A 9682-nucleotide genomic window follows, 5' to 3' on the forward strand; every position below is an offset into this window, starting at 1 on the left:
ACAATGTACTGAATGTAAACAATATCGGTTGTAATATTTCAATGCATGGTGGTGAATGATGTTATGATTCATGTATATTCATTGTGATGGTATTCAATTAAGTCACAATAGCCCTCGGATGTTGCCGCCGTCTGGTTCGGGGGTGTGACAGATTCTCTAAAGTACATTGTCTTATTATGAAAAGAACATAAATTACAATGTTGAAATGACATGCATTGACATGAATTAGCAACTAAGATTTCATTTGTGACTAAGAAATTTGTTCAACTAATAAAACAAAAAATATTGTTTACAAAGAAACCCTTCAATGATTATAGATATTTACCAATTTACTATATGTTATAGATATTTCAATAACATCAATAATTATAAATATTTTTTTTTCCTTTTTATATATAATTTTTGTGCAATATCTATATACAATTCTATGTTTTTTATATGTTCTCCCGCATTACGTAAGTGATAATCTCATTCAATTAATAAAACAAAAAATGTTGTATACAAATAGATTATTTAACGATTATATATATTTTTCTATATATTTCAATAATACCAATAACCATAATTTTTTTTTAATGATTATTATGCAATATCTGTAGACATTTGTATACTTTTTATACATTTCTTGCGTTTAAGCGGATTATAATTTAGTTTATATAGTATCAATAATTTGTAATAAGATTACAAATTTCTCAAAGAATAAATTTGTAATAAGATTACAGTATAAAACAATAATTAACAAGAGTAAAAGAGCCAATGATGTGCAGCGTTAAACCTGCTACAGATGCCATCTATAGAAACCCTAAAATTTCATCTAATTTATTCTATGAAGTCAAAGATAAAGATGATGACATAACTTCGTCAACTGTTTTCAGTCTAATCCTGGACGGAATATCTGACAAGCATGCGTATTTATCGTTGAAGACATCTTCATTGCTGCTATGGTAGACAGTGCATGGTCTCTCCAGTCTCGCGTATTTTCCGATTGAGGGTTTAGTCTACAATCAATCGCACCTTTACCGAGGTAATCATCCCAACAAAAAATTGTAATCTCCCCTATGGGTTTTATCGAGGAAGATTGTACAAGTATGTTGGTAAAAAGTATTATGATTTTAGATGATAACACGACGCCAATTCTGTAGTGAGAGCTGGACTTCGATGAGAGAAGGTGTGGCAGCCTCTAGGTCATGACTATTTGAGTTTCTGAGCTCGATACCCTCCAATTTTGTTCTAATTTGGTGTTTAGTATCCACGGGTCGTAATTGAAATCCATAAATTGAAACCTAAATGCATCGCTAGGTTTCTGGAAATGGAAGAATTGCACCTTGATAGCCTTCGTTTTTGTGGGATCGTACTCTGTTTTCAACTACATGGCAAAATGACTTAGGCTCTTTCTTTTTAATATGTTGTTGAAATACACTTCTTGTGATCAGAAATAACGCAATCAGATTATCAATTCTGCTTTCCTACATGATTAATCAATAACGCTTTCTTTTCCTTTGGGGTTCAGGTCAAATCGAAGATAACTCCTTGTCTTTTCTACTCATCTTATTGATTCAATGCTATCATCTAAGTTCCTTGGTGGTGTTACAAGGAGGAAATCTTTCAATTGCCACAAATATAGTCCTACCTTTTTAAGCACTTTGATGCTAATAGCTTCTGAAAAGCATATGAGCATGAGCACTGGTGTCGATGCTTTTGAAACCAACCACCCTGTAACATCTAAAAGCCAAGTATACGACATTGCAGCTGGAAACTACAGGAAATTAGGGGAATTTGGCTCATCCAAAAGTCAAAGGTAAGTAATTTTTTATCCTTGATCACATCTAATCACTAATGAATACTAGTAATTTCCATTAAAAAGACTAACAAAGATGTCTTTACAACATTACAGACATCAACCCCCTGTTGTTCATACTCTAAATCCACATATATGCATGTCAAGTTGTCATTACAGCACCCAATACACAGATAGTATCGCAACAAATTCACAACATAAGGTACACAATCAAATCATGATGCTAATATTATCATATAACCTAAGGGTTGTCCATATGTTATTTACTTGTTTACATGTAATAAATATTCCAGTTATTAGGAAATATCCCAAAATATGTAAAGATAGTGGAAGTTGGTCCAAGAGATGGATTGCAAAATGAGAAAGATATTGTTCCTACTTCTGTGAAAGTTGAATTGATCAAAATGTTGGTTGATTCAGGATTACAAGTTGTTGAAGCTACTAGTTTTGTCTCACCAAAATGGGTCCCACAGGTAACAAGAAAAGAAGATTGTATTCATAATATAATGAAAATGTCCATCTTTTGTTCCTTTAATGGATGTCAAAACTCAAAACTGCAGTTGGCAGATGCAAAAGATGTAATTGAAGGAATTAAAGGAGTTAGCAATGCTAGATTCCCAGTTCTAACACCAAATCTTAAGGTAACTTGTAATCTTTTACAAATCTTTAATACAAATCTTTAATAATAATACAATGGCTGTAAAAAAAAAAGGTTGTTAATTTATTTCACAATCTTCTAGGGATTAGAGGCAGCTATTGCAGCTGGAGTAAAGGAAGTCGCTGTGTTTGCTGCAGCTTCTGAGTCGTTTTCAAGGTCAAACATCAACTGTAGCATTGATGAAAGTCTTGCACGTTATCGCGACGTTGCTTCTGCTGCAAGAAAACTCTCCATCCCTGTACGCGGGTATTTAACTTTTGTATTTCAACTCATCGTAGTGCAAGTATTCTCCTTACGTATGTGCCCGATACATAATATGTATCGGGCACATACATACACACTTACTTGTATTTATCAGGCACACTGTGCCTGATAAATACAAGTACGTAATGTGCCTGACACATGTCGTTATGTGTCAGGCACATTACATACATATAATGTAATGTGCCTGACACATGTCGTTATATGTCAGGCACATTACATACATACATATAAGCTTGTAGAGTAATTAATATGTTTTGTTGTATTGTATCAGATATATATCATGTGTTGTTGGATGTCCAATGGAAGGAGAAGTGCATCCATCAAAAGTGGCATATGTTGCTGAAGAGCTTGTAAAAATGGGGTGTGATGAAATTTCCCTTGGTGATACAATAGGTGTCGGGACTCCTGGTATATAGATATTTATTATCATTTAGTTATAAGTAAATCTTTGTTTCTATTTATTAAATTAATGTGTATACTTTTTTTTTTTTTTTGTGTGTGTATTGTCAGGTAGTGTTATTCCTATGATTGAGGCTGTTAAAAAAGTTGTGCCTATAGAGAAGCTTGCTGTGCATTTTCATGATACATACGGGCAAGCTCTTTCTAATATTCTTGTATCACTCCAAGTAAAGATTATTTCATCTCTCACTGAAACCCTAAAATTTTACATTTTAATTAGATGTTTTTAATTATATGGAGAAACACAAGTCTAAGGCTAATTTTTTTTTTTTTTTTTTTTTTTTGTTTAAAAAAATAGATGGGGATTAGTGTGGTGGATTCATCTGTATCGGGTCTTGGTGGTTGTCCATATGCAAAAGGTGCCACGGGTAATGTGGCAACTGAGGATGTTGTATATATGCTTAATGGGCTTGGTGTGAAGACAAATGTGGACCTTAGAAAGCTGATTTTGGCGGGAGATTTTATTAGGAAACATTTGGGGAGACCCTCTGAGTCTAAAGCTGCAACTGCCTTGAAAAAAACTGTGTTTTGTGCATCTAAATTATGAGATACCCGTAATAACAATATCGAAGTCAAATTACAAGTGTGACATAATGAAGTATAATGGAATGAGAAATTGAACTGTACTTGTAATAGTAGTTAATATTGTAGAATTTGGAAGTGTGGGGAATTTGTTGGAACTTCTCGTGTAGTAAAATGTTGAAACTTCAAAGCAAGAAAGATATGAAATGATATTGGCATAAGTTTTAGATTCTGTTTGAGCATTAATTTCATGGAAATAATTGATTGTGGGAGTAGTCATATCCCATGAAAGTAGTAAAACTATGGGTTAACGGGATGTGAGTGTATTATGCATATATTTATAATTATGTTTGTGTATGTGTATTATGTGTGTATGTGGTTGCTTATGCAAGGGCACGATGTGTCTACATGTGTATGTGTATGTTGTATTCAGATCCGTGTCAAATGGTGGGTGATAGGGGTGACCGTTGAGGGCCTAACTTTTCAAGGAGCCTAAAAAACTTATATGTTTAAAACATTTTTAATGATTTTGTATCTCAAAAATCTATTAGAAGTTTTTTTTCTTTAAATATGCGGATTTTTGTAATCGACAATGCTATAAGTAGAGTATAGTATAAATATTTTCTTTCAATTATTTAGTTATTATAAAAACTTTATGAAATTTGTGTTTTTAAGGGTATTTTTTCCCTCTGGTCTAAGTCTAAAATATATTTAGAAAGTATTTAGTTGTATTTAGTATAATAATATAAATACTCAAGTGTATGTATAAATTGGTGGAGTTCTGGACAGTTTACATTTAGAATGCATATAAGTTGGGGAAACAAATGAAGATTTTTTACAAATGTGGAGTGAAAGAGAAGACACTAAAACACCGAATAACAAAATTTTGTTAATGTTGTTAATGTTTGAGGCTGATTCTGATAGTATTCGCAATGGTGAGCCCAATATGTCGCTAAATTCAAAAAGTAAGGTCTTGTTTGACGGTTGCTGATTGATAAAGTGATGACTGAGAAAGGTCTGTCTGGATAAGAAATCCTGATTGAGTAAGAAATGATATTGTTTGATTATAAATCTGACCGAATGTACTGACTGATAAAAATTACCATTTTACCCTGCTGCTCTATATAATGATGCATGAAGTTGTTGAAGAGTTACAAACATCATAAAAAATATAAATTAAAAACAAATCATTTAAAAATCCAAATAAAAATTATAAAAGAAATCATTGTTTTTATAAAGTTATAAATAAATTCATTGTTTTTCAACAATTCAAAAAATTCATTCATTGACCATATTCACATTATCAATCAATTTAAGCAAGCCATGGATGAAATTGAAGATCAAGAACATGGGATTTCAAACCAAATACTAGGAGCATAATTCATCTAAACCAATATAAAGAACAAGAACATGGGATTTCAAACCAAAGTTACTCTTTCAATCCTTAGCAAGGACAGTTATCTTTTTGGAATTTTAACTTCATTTACCTGCAAGTGAAAAGCATGATATTATAAAATGATTTGAGTTCAATCTATTTAAAATACTATATTTGTAGCAGGTGTGAATATTCATAGCAATTTAAAAGAATGAGTAGTTCAAAGTTGTTTATCTCCTTTTTCCTTTATTTTTTCCTTCATCTGTTTTGCTTTTTTCTCCTTTTCCAACACTACTAAAAATGCTCTCTTCAACATACCCTTGCACTGCTTCTCTTTAAACAAAACATATCCTCAATAAATTTTAAGGGTTATGATCCCTAATATAACGCTGCAGGTGAAATCCTATTTAGTTATAATTAGCTCCATAACTTGAGCAACAATAGTGATTAAATAGAAACATAACAGTAAAAAATGTGTATGAACATATATGAATTCAATAGCAAAAATGATTTCAAGCTAGAGAACAAATATGTGTATGAACAGATGTGAATTCAACAGCAAAAATCAAAACTTTTCAAACAAGAACATGACAACAAAAAATCAGAACTTTTTAAGAAGTTTAAACACGAACAAAACAACAAAATCGGACCATTCACTTATGAACATGACAAAAATCAGAACCCATAAACACGTTCAACAAAAGAATCCGAAATCGAAACCTATTCTTAATCGACTATTATGTAGAAATAAGAGAAATTAGAAAAATGAGAAATCAAACAGGAACATAAATATGTCGATCTTCTATTAAATTTCGCATAATTTATTAGACCTAATTATGTAGAAATCATACCTGATGAGGAAAGGCAGTCGATGGATCGTTGGTATGGAGAAGATCGTTGATGCTTGTTGGTTGATGCGTGGCTATGGAGGCGATGTAAGAAGGAGAAGAATGAGGATGGAGGCGCTGAAAAGAACGGCTTTCTCAGTCAGTTGTTTTCCTTCTTCTATCCGAATCCGATTTTTCTTTCCGATTCAGATGCCCAAATTTGGATTACCAAACATGTTTTGCTGACCGAGTCAACCAAAAATGTTTGACCGAACTCGGTAGACGTATATCAAACACTCCCTAAGGTACAAATTAGCCACGTACCACAATGATTATTTCTCATTTTTTTGCTGGTTTCAGTTATCTATTTCATGTCGTCATTTAAATACAATTATGCATCATACCTACACTTTTTTTTTAATATATTTATTTATTTTATTCAACATGTCATTCATAACCAATTTAACAAATTCAAATCAAACCTCACTTTAATTAACAAAGTTTTAAATCATTCTCTATTTCATTAATTAATTATTTATAGTTCAATACATATCGATGGACGGCAAACGAGCAACAAGTTGCGCCGTTGACCCTTTCTCGATGACAAAACTAATTTTTTTGAAAACAAGATATGTGAATCTAAGAGATATAACATTAAAATTTATGACCTGTTGGATTCTATTGATGAGTTTCACTGCCTCTGGTATGAGAAAAACCAAATGTATCAAATGCAAAATGTACAAACACATATTGACTTTCTATACATGCATTCTCGTATTTTGCCACTTTGCACGCAACGACTTTCAAAGCGGCATCCCCCTGCTGTGAAACATCCGCTCCTCAACCTGATGAGAAGAGAGACCCTAGTAAGATCCACACAAGTGTGCTTTCCTCATACCCATCCAAAGACCAAAATGTCAGTCGGCCTGAGTGTGGATTTTCCATCATGCGGGTCCGTCAAGCACGTCGAAAAACATCAAAGAGAACATCCCTAACCACATCATGTCGGTATTTGAAACCAGTGAGCTCTCTACAATGAACCACATGTTCCACAAAAGTATCCAAACATACCTTGCGACAAATTGGGTATATATATCTCGTCAATTGATAATAGAGGAATCATGAGGCGGTAACGAATGATAGTTCGGTACTCCACATGAGACATATGTTGACCGAGGCCATCAATATGGATAGTTAGCAGAAAATTTGGAGCATGAGGTGCCCGAAGACATTCAAAAACTGCTTTTTGTCTAACATACATGTCGAAGTTGACTTCCATTTCTTTACCGATTTTGCTAAAAAGGGCACACGCTAATACTTTTTGGGATTTAGGGTTGTCCTTATTAACATTGGCCACCAAACCTATTAAGATTAAAATCAAATTAATCAAAACCAACTTTCAAGAACAATAGGATAAAAAAAAACATCAGTAGCTTCAATGGCTTTTCATAAGAAAAGTTCCATTGAAATCCAAGAAAGAAGAAGATGAGGGCCAAGATGAAAATAATTGGATATGGAAGTGGGTTTTACGAGAGAGCTTCAAAAATGGAAGAAATTATGGTTCTTGTGGGTGACTTTAGCTCGGTTTTTCAGATATCCAAACTTCAGCTCTACCCAGTAGCAGCGATGCTAGGTTTTGTTATAAACAGATGATCCAACAAAAGGGTTTTCTATTAGATAGTGGGTGCTACCATTTCACTGCCCTTCGCCTACCAAAAACCATCACCCAAACCTCCATTCTTTCTCTAATCAAGCCATCTGTTCTTCGTAGATCTAAAGCACAACCGCCTACCTTCTCCTTTGTCGTTTACCAAAATCCATCACGTACCTGGAACCACAAGTCCCACCAGACCTATGGTTTTTAGAGCCAAAACCATTGTCACTCACCATAGCTTGCAACCACCATACGAAGTTAGGGTTTTTTAAAACCTAAACCACCTATGATCTAGAAAGATGAAGACGAAAAAATGATGGTCGTTTAGGAGGGAGGATGGTGGATCCATAGAAACCCTAACTTTGTGACAATGTCATCGCTTGCCATGTTCGTCGAATTACCATCTTCATTGAGTTACACTGCCGCTGAGAGAGATAAAGAGATGGAGATGTGGTGTTGCTCCGGCTAACAATGAATAATGGTAACCATCTCCGTCAGAACGCCAGTTGGTGATGGTGATAGTTTCTTTTTGTGAAAAGCAAGAGAAATGAGAAGGGGGAAGTGTAGGTGGGGCTGGATTTCTTTTTTCATTTGTTTTTTAGTTATTGTAAAATATAAATAAATAGAGAAGGAAAATACAAAGGACAAAACACATTCTTACAGTTTGGTCAATTATATGGAATGAATTTTAAGAGGTGAAGCAAATTTATATTTAAGATCATTTACACTTATTAGTGGATCAAGTAGAGGAACTATGTACGGAGCTGCCCCTCAACAAATTCTAAAATAATTAGAAAAAAAAAGTTTTTTTTTTTTTTTTTTTTTTGAAATTAAATAGATAGTTTCCCCCACATAAGAAATTTAGAAAAAATAACAATGATAAAAAGAGATTGGAAAAATAAATGTAACAATATAATCTTAAAGATAAGAAAGTCTTTCATAAATTAATCTCCTTATACTAATAAAAGAGTAGTTCTTTTGTCATGTATCACCATATTATACATCTTAATTAATGTGTTGTCACTTGTCAATCTATTAGTTCTCTATTTTAAATTTATTACACCTCTCATTAATGTGATGCTATTTGTCAATGTATTTATTCTTTACTAGTTTATAACCCGTGGAAATCACGGTTACAAAAGTAATTGAACTTTTATAATAAAAACTCAAAATTATTAATCAATTATTTTAAATAAATTATTAATTAAGATATTTTTTTTAGTTATATGAAATTATAATCATCGATTTAAATGAATATGTGAAATTATATCACTTTATAATTTGTATTAATTTTATTTTAATTTTTATTCTAATGTTATTAATTTAATGTAATTAGAGTGGTAAATTTAAAATTTGAAATTTGAAATGAAGAATCAATAGGTTGATAAATGACATGCATTAATTAGATGACATAATAGGGTAAACATGGTAAAAAGAGAATAACATATGCATTAATTAAAATGCCTAATACAATGACACATGTCTAAATGAGAATAAAACTATTCTTTTATTAGAATAGAGATTTTAAATTTTATATTATTGTTTTCATTAATTCACAAATAAAAAATGTATAATATATATTAAAATTTAATTTTACATATTTATTTGAATCAACGATTATAATTTCACATAACTCATAAAAACATCTATTAAATTAATAATTTATTTAAAATAACTGATTAATAATTTTAATTTTTTACTATAAAATTTTAATTAATTTTAGAACTATGGTTCCTACGGGTTATAAACTAGTAAACTATATAGTAGTAAAAGAAGAGAGTTGTAGAAAAACTAAAAACTATTGAGCGTCAAGTAGAATGACAACAATAACCAGGAGCATAAATTGTAATTCTACCAACAAAATAAAATATAGAATTGAATTGCAATTTTAACGGATTTCGATTTCATCAAAAACATTCTTTCAACCAAACGTCATCTTAGTCTCGTAGAAATAAAGTGTTTATCTAAAAGGGGGCAAGGTAAAAGTTGAAAAGATTTTACTTATTTTTAGTTTTTTACTTTCTATTCTTATTAGAAATTTCAACTTTACAATTTTAGTTTTATTTATGTAGTTTTAAAAAGAAAATAAATTATTTATACTAATTTATTTGCTAAGAAAGTAAAT

General features: G+C 31.7%; 1 protein-coding gene and 1 long non-coding RNA gene across 3 annotated transcripts; one reads left to right on the top strand and one right to left on the bottom strand.

Annotated features, from left to right (window-relative positions):
• Positions 1-817: 817 nt before the first annotated feature.
• LOC145047946 (uncharacterized) lies at positions 818-3933 on the top strand. 2 transcript variants are annotated; one of them, XM_078996319.1, is made up of 9 exons: positions 818-1024; positions 1511-1798; positions 1895-2000; positions 2092-2271; positions 2359-2439; positions 2539-2702; positions 2992-3128; positions 3231-3346; positions 3478-3933. In XM_078996319.1, exons 2-9 carry the CDS (start codon positions 1560-1562, stop codon positions 3724-3726), a joined length of 1272 nt encoding a protein of 423 aa, XP_078852445.1. In that variant the 5' UTR covers positions 818-1024; positions 1511-1559; the 3' UTR covers positions 3727-3933. The 2 variants fall into 2 exon arrangements, with proteins under 2 accessions (XP_078852445.1, XP_078852446.1); XM_078996320.1 differs by lacking the exon at positions 818-1024 and adding an exon at positions 1072-1184.
• Positions 3934-4891: 958 nt separating this feature from the next.
• On the bottom strand, positions 4892-6245 carry LOC145047947 (uncharacterized). Its single transcript, XR_013682582.1, has 2 exons — positions 5928-6245; positions 4892-5188 (listed from the first exon to the last, which is right to left on the bottom strand). It is a non-coding gene; the product is annotated as an uncharacterized LOC145047947 (long non-coding RNA).
• Positions 6246-9682: the final 3437 nt, after the last annotated feature.

This window comes from Lactuca saligna, chromosome 5 (genome assembly GCF_052625555.1).
Source record: "Lactuca saligna cultivar CGN05327 chromosome 5, ASM5262555v1, whole genome shotgun sequence".
Lineage (NCBI taxonomy): Eukaryota > Viridiplantae > Streptophyta > Magnoliopsida > Asterales > Asteraceae > Lactuca > Lactuca saligna.

Excerpts from the sequence above, each read along its gene's own strand:
- LOC145047946 (XM_078996319.1), top strand. The coding sequence starts at position 1,560 with ATGCTATCATCTAAGTTCCTTGGTGGTGTTACAAGGAGGAAATCTTTC. Across the intron at positions 2,272-2,358 it reads CACCAAAATGGGTCCCACAG|TTGGCAGATGCAAAAGATGT; the intron begins GTAACAAGAAAA and ends TCAAAACTGCAG. Across the intron at positions 2,703-2,991 it reads CTCTCCATCCCTGTACGCGG|ATATATATCATGTGTTGTTG; the intron begins GTATTTAACTTT and ends GTATTGTATCAG.